We start from the raw sequence: 16,572 nt of genomic DNA, 5'->3' as shown, positions 1-16,572 counted from the left end.
CGTGGTGCGATTGCCCGTTCCTGTATGATTCTTTTTGCAAGAGTTTTCGTCAGAAAAAAACTCCAAACGCAATTATAGGTGCGTCCTAATTGTTTTTTTCAAAATGAAGGCTGATTAAAGGACAATGTTTCCGTTAACCCCATAAGTAAACCTAGTTAATTCCCCCCAAAAAAAGTAAACCTAGTTAATCACACTAAACGGACGCGAGAGACAGTACCTAGTTACCTATATACACGAGGGACTGACCACCGAGCGGCCTTAACGCACACGCAAAATCGAAATCAAACCCCAACTAACCACCGAAGAAAAAGTTCCACAAGAAGAAAACAAACACCGAAGAAAAAGAACAAAACAAAGGATGAGCTGCTGAAACCAAAGCACATTCCAGCACGAGGGGGAGAAGGGAGAGGGGAGCGGCAAGAAAACCCAAACCAAAAGCCCCCACTGCTCCGGATCCACCTCCCACATTGCTTCCAGGCCGCCAGATTCGTCCGAATCCGGCGCTTGCCCCGCCGGAGGGCTCGATCTGGCCCCGGATCGACCGGCATTCCGGCCCCGTGCACGCTCCAGTCCCGGCGGTGAGGCATGGGGACCTTCGGTGGCCAGTTCGAGGACTTCCATGCGGGTGAGCCCGTCGATCTGAGCCTTCCCTTTTCTGTTCGCCGTGGGAGAATGGCTCAGTTCAAGCTGCCGTGCTCAAAGCTTGGTTCTTTTAAGAGTCCTCTTTCACGCACCATTCGTGTGTGTATGTTTGCTGAAACCTCAAACTGGGGAGATTCAGTTCTTGTTGAGCTCCTGGTCAGGCCCAGTGTTTGGGGCGTTGAGGTTTCTTGCTGCCTATTTTGGCAGTGCAAAACGACGCACCTGTTTCTCTTTAGCACCCGGCTTTGCTTAATTTTTGTCCGGATACCGTCGTCTTCTTACTGTATCAAATTGAATTTGGGAGCTCAAGGTTTCGATTTTGACACATGGTACCCATTTCTCACGCTTTGTTTGTTTCGGCGATGCAAACATTTCCAGACGACCGGCGTGCGGAGGTGATAGATTGGCTCGGCGGGCTGCTGCCGGAGTTCGATTTGCCGCTGGATTCTTCAGACGAGGAGCTGCGGGAGTACCTTATTGACGGAACGGCGCTGTGCTACACTGCGGACAAGCTCATGCCTGGTGTTCTGGAGGTGGCTAATCGATCTCAGAGATGGTGGATGCTTTCTGTCTGTTCCCCTTGCTGTGCTGATATAGCTTCTTCGTCTGTAGGGGGTTTGGGGTGGTTATGCATCAGACCATCGGTCAAATGTGAAGAAGTTCCTCTCTGTTATCGCGGAGATGGGGCTGCCAGGATTCAGCGTCAAGGATCTTGAGGAGGTAAGCTTGCTCCTGTCATGTGAAGCTGTTATATACTGGAATTATTATGATGCTATTATGTGTTCCAACTGAATGCTGCTCTTTCTCCTGTCAAGCTGCAGGCTAATATGTTAGGGCAGTTCGTATTTACTGCTTACTTACTTGGACCTTTTTGGCATTAAGGATTCTAATCTTGTAGACACAGAGTAGCAGTTGTGTGGTTACGATTTATATATGGCATGGGACATACCATTAACTTTGCCCTTGTTATTAGTAAGGCTGGAAGGGGTTTATTGATGTGGAACCAGAGTGGTCTTACTTAGATGTTCATATGCTGCTGTAGAATTCTGTCGAACAATGGAAGCAAGTTCATTGAAAGTATTGACTAAATGTGCCTCATTCCTTAGATGCTTACTCCTAACACTTATGGTTATGGATCTGTTCAGATGTTCTTAAGAGGCAGATACAATAAAGCTAGATACCTTCAGATCCACTTTTGAGCTGCCAAATGAATTTGTAGTTCTGTGTTTCTGTCCATATCCTTTTATGTTCTCATATTTCCTAATTAACTCCTGTCGGTTCTATGATTACAGGGATCAATGTCGTCTATAGTAGAGTGTCTCTTGGCTCTAAGAGATAATGTGTCAGCAGGATTGGGTGAAAATATGTCTAACTATCCTGCTAAGACTCCTGCAAGGCCTGTGGCTCCAGTTTCCACACCAGGAAGGAGATCTCCTGGGGAGGATAGAAGAAGGGGTCTTTGGGACGCCAAATCCCCACAAAGAAGTCCACTTCTTTCAGGTGTGCCCGTCTTCTCGATTCTCTTGCATGAAGTGCCATATCTCAGGACCATCAAACACTGTAATTACTTTCTATTTGAAAGTTCAAACAAGAATACTCAGTATTTGGCTGCATAGCACTGATGATTAGCATTGGCTAGATGTAGCACATCCTGTGAATTGTAGAGTTCTACAAATTGCCACAGTGACAAAAATTTATATGACCCAGCATTGTTACTTCAGCGCGGCTTTTGTATATTGGTAACGTTGATTACGAGTGTGTTAATCAATTATTATGTTTCCCATCCAGCATTGTTAGTTCAGCAAGTAACATTTATAACTTCCAGGTTCTGTTGCTTATCCCCTCCAATTTTGACTTAGGGTGTTAATCAATGATTATGTTTTCCATCCTTTGCAGGACAGAAGGCCAATGAGGTTTTCCAATTTAAGCGCGGACAATACACAGATCTTCCTGCTGCTAAGATTTCAGAGATGATCCAGTCAAACAGTTTAGATGTAACATCTTTAGTGTCACATTCCATACCAACTTAATACTTATTCGTCTCACCCTTTTCCTAATGATAGCCATCTTTTTTCAGAATGCCCCTACTCAATCACTTCTTAGAGTTGTTAACGGCATTCTGGATGAAAGTATTGAGAGAAAAAGAGGAGAAATACCACATGTATGCCTACTTGCCTAGTTCTGGTGACTTTGAATAAATGAATTTTATGGAACACTGATGTTTATTTCTTTTATCCTTCGTTATTGATGACTAACTTTTTCCTACTTGTCTCAGCGAGTTGTTTATTTACTAAGGAACGTTGTTCAAGAGATTGAGCACCGCATTTCTATTCAAGCAGAACACATTAGAAATGTAAGGATACAGTTTGTTTCGAAATTGCCCCTTTTCCATGTGAATTGAATTCCTTAATCAGATGGTAACTTATTTTTCAGCAAAATAGCATCATCAAAACACGCGAGGATAAGTACCGTTCAAAAATTAAAGCACTCGAGACATTAGTAAATGGAACAAATGAAGAAAACGAGGTAAGCCTGAAATTATCGATGGTTAGAAAATGTCTACAAGGCGCTGTAATACTGACAACACATGCTTATCTTTTCAGATGGCAATAAACCGTCTTGAGCTAGTTAAGGTATTCAATAAATCCTCATATATTTCTATTAGTCTCATGTGTTTTTCCATGTATTTTACTTGCTTTTACAACAACAACAACAACAACAACAACAACAACAAAGCCTAGCAGTCCCAAACTAGTTGGGGTAGGCTAGAGTTGAAACGCATAAGATATCGAAACCAAGTCATGGTTCTGGCACATGGATAGCTAACTTCAACGCACTCCTATCCCTGTCCAATGCATTTTCTTGCTTTGCTATCTAGAAAACTTTTATTTTTTAGAAATGCTGGAAACTCTATTTTGGACTATATAAATTTGAGGTTACATATTAGTTATGTACTGTATGCATATGCAGTGTCAACTAATTGTGATAAAAAATAGTACACATGTGTTTTTCTTATAGGTAGAGAAGTCAAAAATTGATGAGAGAAGAAAGATAGGCGAGCAAGACATGGTCCGGCTGATGCGTGAAAAGGAAAATGCAGAGAATACAGTTACTAACCTTCAGCAGGAAATTCAAGTCATGAGTAGGATGTTCGAAGAATACAGGGAGCAGATGGAGGAAAAAACAAGCCAAATGGAGGAACACTTGACTCTAAGAGCTAAGGAGGCAGAGTTTCTTCTTATGCAATCGAAAAAGAGAGTTGAAGAAGTTGAAACTGCTTCTGAACTACAATCGCAACTCTGGAGCAAGAAGGCAAATACTTTTCGAAGTTTTATGGATAACCAAAAATTGTCTATTAAGGTTAGTGTAGTGTATCTTTGTGTTATTAAGTTCTTTCAGATTTTAGTTTATAGTTTTCTGACTATTCAACTCTTTCAGGATATAAGGATATCGTCTCAGTCAATTAAGCAGGAAATGTTTGCCCTTCAAATGAAATGGAGGGATGAAATATCTAACATCGGTATGTAGACTATTGCTCATGACGTGTGTATTTGCATTGTCCTTATCCACAAATCGTGTTTTGTTACTTCACTATTTTGGTTTGCTAGACCTAAAAGGTACGTTCATAATTGTGTAGGACTTGACCTAAAAGGTTTGGTAGATGCTGCTGAAAATTACCATGGCGTTCTTGCTGAAAATCAGAAGTTATTTAATGAAGTGCAAGAACTAAAAGGTAATTCTTGCGCTGTTTACTGTTGGAGCACACTTTGCGACTGTAACTAATTTGTTAATATATTGCTTCTTATCAGGTAATATAAGAGTATACTGTCGTGTCAGACCATTTCTTCCTGGTCAAGACGGGAAATCAACCGCAGTTGATTATATTGGTGAGAATGGTGAAATTCTCATTTCAAACCCCTCCAAGCAAGGAAAGGATGGCTATCGGATGTTCAAGTTTAACAAGATCTTTAATACACATGTTTCTCAAGGTATAACTAAGTAATTGATCGAAAAACAACTAATTTGGTGTATATTTGAATATTGATCATTAACGAGTTATGTAATACCTTACAGCTGAAGTTTTCTCCGATATCCAGCCTTTGATTAGATCTGTTCTTGATGGATTCAATGTGTGCATTTTTGCATACGGCCAAACTGGATCTGGCAAAACATACACAATGGTATTACCTAATCTTTGACTTGTTCAGGAAAACAAACTTGATTAATATACTTTCTTGGGGATATTGCTAATTAGGAAATAATGTGCTTTGTATGGGTTAGAGCACATGATTTAATAGTCACACCTTTGCATTTCAATTGAACCCCAAACAAAATAAATCACATATGTGCAACAGTAAATTTGTGAGTGAAGACAGGACGAAATGTGCATTGTACAAAAGAGACCATATGCACAGCTTATTTCTCAAACAGTAAAGTTGCACTCTTGTCCTTTTTGTATACTTCATATGTTAATGTTAGTATATTTTTTAGCAAACTTTTGCAGATGTACATGTTTTGTGTACCCACCACCAATACAAGTGAAGGAACAATATTCATTACTAACTGTATGTGTCGCCATCTTTTGTTTTAGAGCGGCCCCGGCAAATCAAAAGAAGATTGGGGTGTTAACTATCGAGCTTTAAATGACTTGTTTGATATCTCGTTAAAAAGGAGAAACACTTTCTCATATGAGGTGGAAGTGCAAATGGTTGAGATATACAATGAACAAGTCCGGGATCTTCTATCAAATGATATTGCACAAAAGAGATATCCTTTATTAAACATCTATTTTCTTTCTGTTATCATGTCTTTCTTTGTTCTGCTATTCGTATAACATGTTATTCTTGACATAAAGAAACACTCGGTATTTGGAGTACTTCTCAACCTAATGGACTTGTCGTACCCGATGCGAGTTTAATTCCTGTCAAATCAACATCGGATGTATTAGACTTAATGGAAATTGGACAAGCAAATAGAGCAGTTGGATCAACAGCGCTGAATGAAAGGAGTAGTAGGTCCCATAGGTATGTAGATTTGACTACTAAGTGAAGTTATCCCATAAAAATCTTGTGAGAGGACAAGCAAATAGAGCAGTTCTAAAAGCTTTGTTTGCATGCAGCATTTTAACCGTGCATGTGAGAGGTCTGGACGTGAAGAATGGATCTACTTCTCGAGGATGTCTACATCTGATTGATCTTGCTGGGAGTGAGAGAGTAGAGCGATCTGAAGCAACCGGAGATAGATTAAAGGAAGCACAACATATTAACAAATCTCTTTCTGCTCTTGGAGATGTCATCTTTGCTTTGGCCCAGAAGAATGCTCATGTGCCCTACAGAAACAGCAAACTGACTCAAGTTCTTCAGAGCTCTTTAGGTAAACATAAGGTTGCCAGTAATTGTGTATGTGGACAAACTTTCTTGTTTTTACAAAATTACCTTTTCATGTAGGTGGGCAAGCAAAGACGCTAATGTTTGTTCAGATAAACCCTGATGTGGAATCATGTTCAGAAACCATAAGTACTTTGAAATTTGCTGAAAGAGTTTCTGGGGTTGAGTTAGGTGCTGCAAGGAGCAACAAAGAGGGCAAGGATATAAAAGATCTGCTAGAACAGGTTTTTTTTGCCCTCCATCTCTGATGAACTTCAAATTACTTGTTTTGATTTGAACTGTAAACATTGGTGAGCAAGCTTTATGTAGAGTTCATATGGCCAGTTTATATGCTATTTTCCTTGTTGTATCTCCTCAAGTAAAACCCTTGTCTGCAGGGAAACTCAAGTTAACTATTGAATGGAAAACTAAAAAAGAAGATACATTGTCTAGCTAACTGGAGTAAATACATTTATATATCTTAGCCTGTTGTTTATTAATATTGTCTGCTGATGCTTTGCGGTATACTCTTATCATATAGTTTCCACTTTCAGTCATGAATATTCTTTCTATATCGGTTTCTCAAGTGTCATCCTCATTGTATCCAGGTTGCGTCTTTGAAAGACACAATATCGCGAAAGGATATGGAAATCGAACAGCTTCAAGTCAACAAAGTCAAATCTCCCAGTTCATTAACAGATAGAAGTGGCAGTAGCTTGCTAAAACAGTCCTCTACGGCAAGCCAACAGAACCAACTAATATCAGGTAAAAGACCGCTGAAGTCTCAAAACTATGCAGCGGTCAACAGAGGCAAGAAATAACCTTTGCTTCCCACTCACCAATATGTATATGCAGGGTCCATTGGATCAGGTGAAACTGAATACGAAGATAATGCATCCGACGATGGTTGCTCGGTAGGTGAAACCGAGTATTCTGTCGGCAGCGCTTCAGAGTCAGCAGCAGATCGAATGTACGTGCCCATTCTGCTTTCTTTTCTATTATCTCTCGTATGAAACCATCATGCACCACACCAGCGCCGGAATTTATTTTACTTCCCCGCAAAAGATGACTTAAAACACCGCACTCTGAACTCAGAAGGGTTTCCCATCAGTTCTTTTGGCCTCACGTCACAGAAAACGCCTCTCAGCCTGATGTGTAACAACATTCTCTACAATTACAGGCAGAAGGGTCCATCAAGACTGACCAGATTTTTCCTGACGAAGAATGGGCAGCCAGCGGCTTCCAGACCAAAACCAAAGGAACCTGTCCCAAAGTCGACGACCATAGGTACGCAGCCGCAAGCAACCTGGCATTTCTATCATATGCTAGGCCACTGGTGCCTGGTATTTACCTGAACATTCTTTCGCGAATGCTCTCGGCTCTCTGACAGTATGCAAATTCAGTGAATGGCATGCCTGAGCATGGCATTGCCCAACCAGAAATTACTGTACTGACTGAAGCTACTGTATTTGTAAACCAGGTCGCCGGAACTCGATAGCCAGCCAGGTCCCGACCGCGGCATCTTCGATCAAGCCCCCCAAGAAACGGGTGGTCCAGTAGACGATGACGATGATGGGACAGCTGCAGTGGTGTCTTTGCATCTGTCACGAGACTTGGAATGTTGTTGCCCTGTAAACCTGTAGCACGAGGCGCGGGTTAGGATTGTTGTACCTTATGTATCGATTTCGCTGGGCAGGCAGCCATGTACCTGTAACACAACTCCGAATGATCTGAACTAAGGATGATGAGCAGCCGAGCTACGCTTGCTGGCCGCTGTGATGAGATATGATGAGTACGTGGGTTTATTTGCCTCCTGTTTGTAAAACCTGCTGCATCTGCATGCATCCTGATGCAAAATGTGCCGGCCTGCTGCCGCTTTTGCCACCGGAGACCGGTTGTGCAGGCTGCGCTGTCCCTGGCACTGGCTATGGTAATTGATGTAGCACAAAGGAGAGGGACATGTATACCTTCAGAATACTCATATTTTCAAAATTGGAATACTTAATCCAATGCAAAATTATGCTTCACGACTTTACTCATAATCCAATTTTTATTTTGGATGCAATTTAAATTAGTCTTTGGATACAAATCGCCAGAATGTATATTCTTCCTGCATATGCTGTTGAGCGGAAAAGGATTTAATCCTTTATAAGAACTAAGAATATAAAAATTAAAAACTTAAGGATGCCTTAAGTATATCATTTCAAATTCAGTTATTAAAGCCGCCACATGTTTTCATTTTGTGGGATGGTTTTCCAGAATCTATAGCATCGAAATGCTGATCGCCAGTAGGCGAAAAAAAGTTGCTTTGCGGTGAGCGTGGATCGAACACGCGACCTTCAGATCTTCAGTCTGACGCTCTCCCAACTGAGCTATCCCCGCTGTTGACGCTTCTGTTCAAACAAGGTTATTGAACAATACAACACTTCATGAACTGAGTTGCCAACATCGTTGATTTTTGCTTAATAAAAAGAACGAAAGAAATACCACGAACCAAATAATGCTGTAACGACTAAAGTTGGTTGGAACGAAACACTTCAACCCATTGTTATATGCAAGCTGCTCGTGCGTACTCAACCACTCGCATTGATAGGCTAAATTTTGTATTTTGACCCTTTTCTGAAATCTATTTGAGATTTGACCCTAATTTGAAAAAAAATCGAGATCTGACCCTTTTGCTACCGCCAGGGATCATGACGGTAGGGTATAACAGCCTACCGCTAAGGTCCCTGGCGGTAGGGTTGCATGCCTACCACCAAAAACCTTTTAAGTATTGAACACCGTGCGTGTTCGTGTCTACCGCCAAGCACCTTGGCGGTAGGGTTGTGCGGGCTATCACCAGCCCAGTTGGCTGTAGCGATGTTTCCTGCCGCCAAAGTCCCTGGCGGTAGGCTGTTAGACCCTACCGCCATGGACTTTGGCGATAGCAAAAGGGTCAGATCTCGAATTTTTTTTAAACTAGGGTCAAATCTCGAATAGGTTTCAGAAAAGGTTCAAAACGAAAATTTGCCGCACTGATACAACACAGCAAAAGCTTGCGAATAAAGAACTTGACTGAAACGTCGCAGACAACAGGACGCTGAGCAGGCCTTCATTTAAAGCAGTTCAATTGTTCAAAGAGAGCAAAGCACTTTGTCGTCCGAGGAATATCTTTAACAGAACGCGGAAGGATATTTAGACAGCACAGACTGTTCCCTAGTATGGCTCATCTGACACAATGATGCAGCATCATTGCACCATCTTCTCTTTCGAGCTGGCAATCTGCCACAGAGAAAAGGAAGCTTCACACTCTGTCCCTACAACAAAGCCAGGACGGAAGAGCTCGAGCTGGGCACTTGTACAAATATGGCGCAATGTATTTCTCCATGGCATTGCCAATCCAAGAAGCATATATACATTGATTGACCACCTGGTCACTGCATCCGTCGCTACTGGAGTACCTATCTTGAGCTGCCTAGAGGGCTCCGGGTGCGATGGCTGCTGCATCCTTCGTTACCTACCTCGAGACGCCTAGAGAGTTCCGGCTGCTGGGGTTCCGGGCGCCGCCGCCGTCTCCGGTCACCGGCGTTGTGACAAACGGTGGCTCTGGATCACCTGAGTACGGTGAGTGCCCCGACGGCAACGAAGATGACGAGGTCGGCAGGTTCCTGCGTCGCTCCGCCAAGGTCCCGGTGCTGCGGCTGCCGGAGAGGGCCATCCCGCGGAAGAAGAAGAAGAGTGATAAGGCGGCGTGGGCTCCCCCAGTCATCGACATGCGCCTGCTGGACACGCCGGATGGCAGTGGTCCGGTGGTGGAGGCTCTGAGGTCGGCGGCCGTCGCGTTTGGCTGCTTCCAGGTGGTTGGCCATGGGGTCAATTTGTGCCTGGTCTCTGCTGCGGCGGGGAGGGCGAGTTCGCCTACGCCGGAGGAGGCCGGTGGAGAAGATGGTGAGGAGCTGTGGTGGTCACCGAGCGAAGGAGACCAGTTGAGGTGCGAACTTGCCCATTTCGTCGGAAGGCAACTAATCAAAGGACTCTATATGATGCTAACCCCTGGTTTTGCCGTGTCCAGGAACGGGGCAGCCGATCTGTTCACCCAGCTGGAGCAAACCGCAGCCAAACTGGTGGATGCCTTGCAGCGGGACAGCGTTGGCGCCACCATGGTCAGAGCTGACAGGAACGGCTCGCAACTCTGCATCCGCACGCACCACGGCCGGCAGTGCGATATCGGCCCTATCACTATCAGCCAGGACGACATCCTGAGGATGCTGATCAAGAGCTCGCGCTGCCCGCGTGCTCTCGCTCTCCACCTCTGCCCCGGCGCCTCCACGTTCCACGTCTTCTCCCGGCAGCGGGGATGGTCCAGGTTCCGCCCCCTCGGTGGCGCCGTCGTGGTCACCGTCGGAGACCAGCTTCAGGTGACGCACCAGTCTCTTGAGCGTGACCCTTTTTTCAGACGAAATCTGGCCGATCTTGCAAATGCACGCTGCATCATCATCACAATCGTACATTGCCTTCCGGTTTACCTGCTTCGCTCTCCACATATGCAGGCATGGAGCAGTGGACTCTACAAGAGCGTGGCCGGGAAACCGGCTTACAGCGACGGCGATCTCCGAGCAGAACGCGGCTGCGACGTCGTCTCGGCGGAGTACCTCCACACCTGCTCTTCGGCTAGCATGGAGAGCGAGCCCCTGGACGCGGATGCCGGGAAGACCATTCAGTTGAATGTGCAGATCATTGTAGCAGCTTGCCTTGTGCTCCTTTACTACTTTCTCCTGTCATGCTTGTATACGATTTGGTCTTGAGAAGCTGCAGCAGGATTTGTTGCCCTGAAAATGCAGCTCGGTTTTTATTTCAAGTTCAGCTCGGCTTTTGGAAATGGAATTGGTGTGTCAGTTTTGGCGAGAATATTGCTCGTATTTAGCACGGGACCAAAAGGATAGGGTAGGAAGCAAGAACCTCTTTGGGGCTCTCACACGACCACACGACCAGACAGAAGCACGAAACATTTAAGTCAGGTGTTTAAACATCTAAGTATCACCTTACACTACAGTCAAGAGTCGTCTGCTACACAAAGATTAACACGACTACAAAACATTTACTACTGTACACTATGTTCTATAATTAACAGCGACAAGCAGAAACATCTTCACAAGAACACGCTAGGCCGCATTCAGAACTTTGCCCACAAACACGAAACTACCACTGAGCTGGATCAAAAAGACGAGGCAAACCCGCACTTCAGCCCTCATGGCAAAAGATTTCTACGATACGGTACGCCCATAACATACTGAAGCAAGGTAGAGATTCTTGGACCATTTCTCCTGCAATGACACAAAAGGGCACAATTTGTCACAACAATTTCACAAGATAAGAATTACAGACGTTATCAGTAAGTAGTGCAAGTGTGGACCTTCACATGCTGACTGGGGAAAGCAGATGTTCTCAGCGTCTCTTGGGTTTCATCGGTAGGCTTCCTTCTTGGTACACTTAAGATCAATGCAGTCTGATCCCAAGTCGCAGCAACTGCTGTTATCCGGTAACCACAGTCCCACCTCTTATGGACTCCCTCACTAGGGTACAAGAAGTCCAGCTCAACAACCTGGAAAATAAATGCATGACAAACAAGGAATGCAAAATAAATAAATAAAATGAACTTAGCTTGGCAGTGTCCAAGTAAAGACAAACACAACCGGTGCAAATGGTGATTACCTGTTCGGAAAACCCTGCATTGCGAGACATAACAATCGCCCACTTATTCCCCGCAGTTGCCATGGAAGTCACATAGAAACCATCACGCCATTTCTTGTTTATCCACTTAAAGGGAAAGGTATCACTTACTTTGTAGGACTGCTGAGTATACAGTGTTCCTGGATAGAAGAGCCGGATAGTCAAAATGATATTTCTATTGTATAAGATAGAAAGGGCCTTAAACTGCCAGCTTGTTACCTTTGGACATCACTACCAGGGAACTCCCATTGTTTGCTCCAGCAAGTGCAGTTATATAGTAGTTCCTATCCCATTGGTCCATTATCCATTCCTTCAAATAACCAGAAATCACGACATATAAATAGGTAATGTTGAAAAATATTATATATGTAATCTTGCCTCGAAAGGTTAAGGGGTTATTTTGCCATGAAAGAAACAGACTGCAGTTACTAACTTTGTGAAGAAAATGTGGTGAAAGTTCATAAACTTGAGAAGAGAACCCAGTGCCAGCATCCATGATTAGTGCCCACAGATTTGCACAAGATGATATGCAACTAATAAACAGTCCATCTTCATTCCCTTTGTCAATGTGTTGTACAAGCCTTGAATCTGCAACATTGTAGTGATACCTGCAACATCCAGAACAGTTATGTTGACAGTGTTATATGTACAGTTGCTCAACAAAAAGAAAAAGGTGCACCATGCTGTTAACCAGAGTCAAAATCTTCGGCCTTATAAGAGATGGTACCTTTGTTTCATAGGCCGCCTTGCATTATAAACACTTATCCACTGTGTTGCAGGCATTCCCATCCTGATCTTCTTCTTTGGTTGCTCATCTGTCTCTCCTTCCAACGATATGCGCCCTCTCTTTTGGCCAACTTGGTGTATAAGCTATATAGAAGTTGCAAGAGAGATTAGAAGAACTGAAGCAATGTTTTCAAATAGCAAACTACAAAATAAGACTACCTTCTGAGCACCATCTGTGTTAATTGGCCTGATATCTGGATTTGGGCCCACTATACTATCAAAAAGGGAGATACACTTGGCATAGTTGGGTTCTTCATCAAACTTCAAGTTGACCACATATTCTACAAACTCCTTAAAGGGCTGAGGGCAGAAGCTACAGAGAGATTCTGGAGAGGTGCACATTTTCTTTTTGCAAACAAGAAAACCCTTGTTTTCACCCTGCAGGCAAAAACAATTACCAGTTTACATGTATACATCACTAGAATCAACATAACTGGAAAGGTGAGTCCCACAAATTACCTGGTAGCCTTGCCAAGGTAGACGTCCCCGTAGAAGAAAGACTAGTGTATAAGCCAGAGATTCTAAATCATCCCTCCTGCTGCCTATCCTCCCCAGATGTGCATGAACACTAGCATAACGAACTGTTCCCCTGAAACAACAGCCATGATAAAACAATAAGACAACCAGACCAGTATAGACGTATGAATGATCTAGCTATGTGTGCAAGCAAGCCTAAGATGCACAGAGGCATGGCAGGTCTACTGATTACTATTACATGAAGTTAAATTTGACATCTCAATGATTTGACAAAAAACGGACTGTATTTCCTAGTCAGAGCGGGCAGCTATCAACATACTCCCTCCTTTCAGGTATGTGTCACACACACACACCCAATTAGCTGCACGAGAGCACGCGCAACACCTACATGGCAAGTAAGAGCATGGCTAATAGAAAAGCCTGCTGCTGGCTCTATGCTTGTGCCATGTCACTTAAAGCCTTCACACAAGTAGACTCATATAATAGGATGGATGTACATTAGCTATTAGATTGCCTATAGCACTGCATCACATGATTGGGAGGGAGGAAGAACCGCTAGCCAAAAGCTCTCACACCAGCTGCATGTGGTGCCTTTTTTCTCGTTTCCTGTGCTGCAGCCCGCTGTAGAACTAGCGCCCGCTTCGTTCTCTCTCTTCCCTTCTCACTCCACAATCCACACAGGATTTTGCTGACATGGAGCATGTAGTCTGCTGACTAGAACCTATTATACTTGCTCTAAATAACCACGGCTCCGCAAATAATTGGCTCACTCATTTACCATTGGCTGCATGCCTGCATGGTGTACAAGCAACAGCTTGCATGCAGCATTTAGTTAGTTCTCTCATGGGAGAGGTAATCTACCGGCCTAACAAATACAAAAGATCTAAAAAATCTGAGCAGCCTAAAGATACCCGAACAGAAGGCGTGTCAGTCAGGATCTGTTGAATGATACCAACTCAAATCTGGTATATTTGGCGATGTTAAGAAGAACATAAAAGCTAGTGGTTTCGCAAGATATCGGAACAGAAAATGAGGAAAAAGTACAAACGGAAAGTACAAAAATGGCTGGCCAGTAACCGAAAAAAAGGACGGCTTCTGGTGTAACAGCTGGTTGATGGATTTCTCGAAAAACAGGACACAGAGCGCATAGAGGCAATACGGCAGAATATTCAACATTCAGAAAGTGTTAGCCACAATGCAAATGATGCAGGCCAGTTATCATAAAGGAGTCATCTAGTCACCTGAAAATATCAGGTCGCTGATCATACTCAACATGATGGCCTGTCGATCTATCCTTCCACTTGGTGGCTGTCATTAATGAAAAAACACCCAATTAATTCAGACTCCTAAATGTATCTCTAACCTAAAGAAGAGCTGAATACACAGGATTGTCGCGATGTTGGTAACTTGAGGAGCAAGTAAAATTAATTACCTAAGCCAAGGTCGACAAGAAACAGTTTTTTCTCTTCAGGAGTTCCAGGAGGTCCTAGCAAGAAATTCTCGGGTTTCACATCCCCGTGGACATATCTGCAATTGTTTACAAATATATGAGACGAAGGGGAAGGGTCGATGACTAAGAGTTAGGGATGCCAACTCACCCTTTTGAGTGCACTTTCTCAAGTATGGAGATAGCTTCGATAGCAATGCAAGCAACCATCTCAACTGACATTCTGCGAAATAAATAGTGATATTAATGGTCAGGTAAGAGCCTAAACGACTATGGAAATTTAGGGTTAATCTGATAACTCACGTGTGGGAATTATTACTACATGCATCCCACAGACTGAGACCTAGCATATCCATAACCTGCATTTTTAAGCAATTTGAGAAAAAACTAGAAATGAGCAAAATGAAATAAGCTTATGTTAGTCCAAAGCAAGTGCCATTACCATAATGAAGTAATCCCCTTGGCGGCCTTTGTAGTGGACTCGAGGAACCCCATGAATGCCACCGAGGATACTATACATGTTGTAGGCATGAAAATTAGTCAGCAGCACTCAGCAGCAATATCTGAGAATTACAGGAAAGCATTTATTTTACTAGTACCCAAAAGTCACAAGGTCATGAATCCACTTACTCATAAACCTGCCACTCATAAGGAGGCCCATGGTTACATCCTTTGCTGTTCTTATGCTCAAACTTTAACGCCACCTATCACACAAAAGCAGAAATCTTATTTGCCACTGCCAATATTATCTCCACTGTTACACAGGTCAGAAGCCAACTATTCCAGCTTTTTTAGCAGGTTGGTGGTCAGATCATCAATTACCTCAACTGCGCCTGGAGCATTAGCTGAAATGCGGCGGCCAACGTATACTTGGCCAAATCCTCCTTTCCCAAGCTTCCTTTCAACTTTATACCTAGGTGAACTGGCCACCTGGACCTGTATAGAACGACCAGACACAGATTAAACGAGAAAAAAAGGATTATCTGGAACAGTTAGAGGCAAAATGCAAGCTAGGGCAAGCAAGCTAACGCATTTGCGGGTAGAATAAACAGCACAGAACAGGACCATGCGAGCTAAAACACATATATCAACAATCTATGGAGTAACCTCGGGATAGTTTAAACGCTCGCAACCAATAACCTGCTTATAGCCTTATAAAATTCCATAAAAAAAACACATTAACAAAGTGAACCTCAGGGTAGCAAGTATGGGTGGATCGAAACATAGTAGGAACAGCTCACCGTCTCGGGGATTGGAGAGGCATCCTCGCCGGCCTGTTTGTCGGCGCTGTCCTGGTCATCCATCGGCTCCTCACCGGCGCGTTCCCCTGAGACCTCCGCGGGCGCGATCTCCTCCGCCGCCGCCCTCTCTTCCTCCGGTACCGCGGCCTCACGGACGCCTCCCGCCTTCTGCCTTCTCGCCGCCCTGCGCCTCCTCGTCGCCGGTGGCACAACCGGTGCCTCCGCCGCCGCCGCCGCCGCCGGATTCTCCTGCGCCTCACGGGCCCTCCGAGCCGCACTACGCAGCACAGGCATCGTCAGCGATTGAGCCCCATGGCCCGCGCCCCGCCGCTGTCGATCCCTCAGATTCCGCCGGCAAACAGCAGTAACGGCGCCGATCTCGAAGGGGAGGGGGCGGTGCGGCAAGGTTCCGGTGGCGGCGTGCGGTGGCGAGTGCGGGGAGCGGGACGGGAGCGGTGGTACCGGCGCAGATTTGAGGGAAGGAAATGGGAGCGAGGGCCGAGGGTGGAGGGCTGGAGGCGGTGGTGCTGATGTATACAAATCGGCTAGACGCGGAGTGTGTTCGCTGCGAGAGGAAGGAAGCGAAGGAAAGGATTAGCACAGCACCGCGTGTACCTCCGCCCAAACATTACAAACTTGCAGCACGTGACGGCGTAATGAGGTCTAGATTTTTGCTTCCAGGACCTCACAAGCTACACAGACTTGGAATGATCATCTAAGGGCTTCTTTGGATCACAGGATTAGAAAACAAAGGAATTCAAAAAACACAGGAATTTGACGGGATTGTAGGCGCAAAACAGAGGATTACAAAATAGAGGAAAACTACAAGAATGGTCATTTGGATGGAACACAGGAAAAACACAGGAAAAGTGCCTCGATCCTACGCGAATCAGTGTAAAAAAGA

The 16,572-nt window shown here is 44.4% G+C and overlaps 3 protein-coding genes and 1 non-coding gene across 4 annotated transcripts; 2 read left to right on the top strand and 2 right to left on the bottom strand.

Moving 5' to 3' along the window:
- The first annotated feature begins 306 nt into the window (after positions 1 to 306).
- LOC119268878 (kinesin-like protein KIN-14C) lies at positions 307 to 7,892 on the top strand. Its single transcript, XM_037550588.1, has 22 exons — positions 307 to 625; positions 1,021 to 1,175; positions 1,255 to 1,362; positions 1,935 to 2,142; positions 2,539 to 2,636; positions 2,720 to 2,803; positions 2,918 to 2,995; positions 3,076 to 3,168; positions 3,246 to 3,275; positions 3,661 to 4,002; positions 4,081 to 4,162; positions 4,280 to 4,375; positions 4,452 to 4,631; positions 4,717 to 4,823; positions 5,234 to 5,409; positions 5,502 to 5,666; positions 5,762 to 6,015; positions 6,090 to 6,253; positions 6,617 to 6,773; positions 6,864 to 6,978; positions 7,189 to 7,295; positions 7,489 to 7,892. Exons 1-22 carry the CDS (start codon positions 586 to 588, stop codon positions 7,566 to 7,568), a joined length of 2,919 nt encoding a protein of 972 aa, XP_037406485.1. The 5' UTR covers positions 307 to 585; the 3' UTR covers positions 7,569 to 7,892.
- A 425-nt stretch (positions 7,893 to 8,317) lies between these two features.
- On the bottom strand, positions 8,318 to 8,390 carry TRNAF-GAA. The gene has a single exon. It is a non-coding gene; the product is annotated as a tRNA-Phe (tRNA).
- Positions 8,391 to 9,481: 1,091 nt separating this feature from the next.
- On the top strand, positions 9,482 to 10,905 carry LOC119272503. The gene is made up of 3 exons (XM_037553975.1): positions 9,482 to 9,978; positions 10,060 to 10,405; positions 10,538 to 10,905. Exons 1-3 carry the CDS (start codon positions 9,482 to 9,484, stop codon positions 10,790 to 10,792), a joined length of 1,098 nt encoding a protein of 365 aa, XP_037409872.1. The 3' UTR covers positions 10,793 to 10,905.
- An 85-nt stretch (positions 10,906 to 10,990) lies between these two features.
- Positions 10,991 to 16,257, bottom strand: LOC119268877 (casein kinase 1-like protein HD16). The gene is made up of 16 exons (XM_037550586.1): positions 15,669 to 16,257; positions 15,250 to 15,363; positions 15,058 to 15,131; positions 14,870 to 14,939; positions 14,731 to 14,786; positions 14,579 to 14,650; positions 14,413 to 14,507; positions 14,222 to 14,288; positions 12,963 to 13,092; positions 12,663 to 12,881; positions 12,445 to 12,587; positions 12,151 to 12,325; positions 11,937 to 12,027; positions 11,700 to 11,857; positions 11,401 to 11,589; positions 10,991 to 11,311 (listed from the first exon to the last, which is right to left on the bottom strand). Exons 1-16 carry the CDS (start codon positions 15,960 to 15,962, stop codon positions 11,252 to 11,254), a joined length of 2,007 nt encoding a protein of 668 aa, XP_037406483.1. The 5' UTR covers positions 15,963 to 16,257; the 3' UTR covers positions 10,991 to 11,251.
- Positions 16,258 to 16,572: the final 315 nt, after the last annotated feature.

The sequence above is a fragment of the Triticum dicoccoides genome, chromosome 3A, assembly GCF_002162155.2.
Source record: "Triticum dicoccoides isolate Atlit2015 ecotype Zavitan chromosome 3A, WEW_v2.0, whole genome shotgun sequence".
In the NCBI taxonomy this organism is placed as follows: domain Eukaryota; kingdom Viridiplantae; phylum Streptophyta; class Magnoliopsida; order Poales; family Poaceae; genus Triticum; species Triticum dicoccoides.
This window is presented reverse-complemented; position numbering and strand designations above follow the sequence as displayed.

What these genes read in the sequence shown, in the direction of transcription:
- LOC119268878 (XM_037550588.1), top strand. Translation starts at nt 586, where the DNA reads ATGGGGACCTTCGGTGGCCAGTTCGAGGACTTCCATGCGG. An exon ending in TAAAAGATCTGCTAGAACAG is followed by an intron (nt 6,254 to 6,616) that starts GTTTTTTTTGCC and finishes CATTGTATCCAG; the next exon opens with GTTGCGTCTTTGAAAGACAC. An exon ending in GAGTCAGCAGCAGATCGAAT is followed by an intron (nt 6,979 to 7,188) that starts GTACGTGCCCAT and finishes CTACAATTACAG; the next exon opens with GCAGAAGGGTCCATCAAGAC.
- LOC119272503 (XM_037553975.1), top strand. Translation starts at nt 9,482, where the DNA reads ATGGCTGCTGCATCCTTCGTTACCTACCTCGAGACGCCTAGAGAGTTC. An exon ending in AGCGAAGGAGACCAGTTGAG is followed by an intron (nt 9,979 to 10,059) that starts GTGCGAACTTGC and finishes TGCCGTGTCCAG; the next exon opens with GAACGGGGCAGCCGATCTGT. An exon ending in CCGTCGGAGACCAGCTTCAG is followed by an intron (nt 10,406 to 10,537) that starts GTGACGCACCAG and finishes CCACATATGCAG; the next exon opens with GCATGGAGCAGTGGACTCTA.
- LOC119268877 (XM_037550586.1), bottom strand. Translation starts at nt 15,962, where the DNA reads ATGCCTGTGCTGCGTAGTGCGGCTCGGAGGGCCCGTGAGGCGCAGGAG. An exon ending in TATGAGTGGCAGGTTTATGA is followed by an intron (nt 14,940 to 15,057) that starts GTAAGTGGATTC and finishes CAACATGTATAG; the next exon opens with TATCCTCGGTGGCATTCATG. An exon ending in ATGCAGGGTTTTCCGAACAG is followed by an intron (nt 11,590 to 11,699) that starts GTAATCACCATT and finishes TTTATTTTCCAG; the next exon opens with GTTGTTGAGCTGGACTTCTT.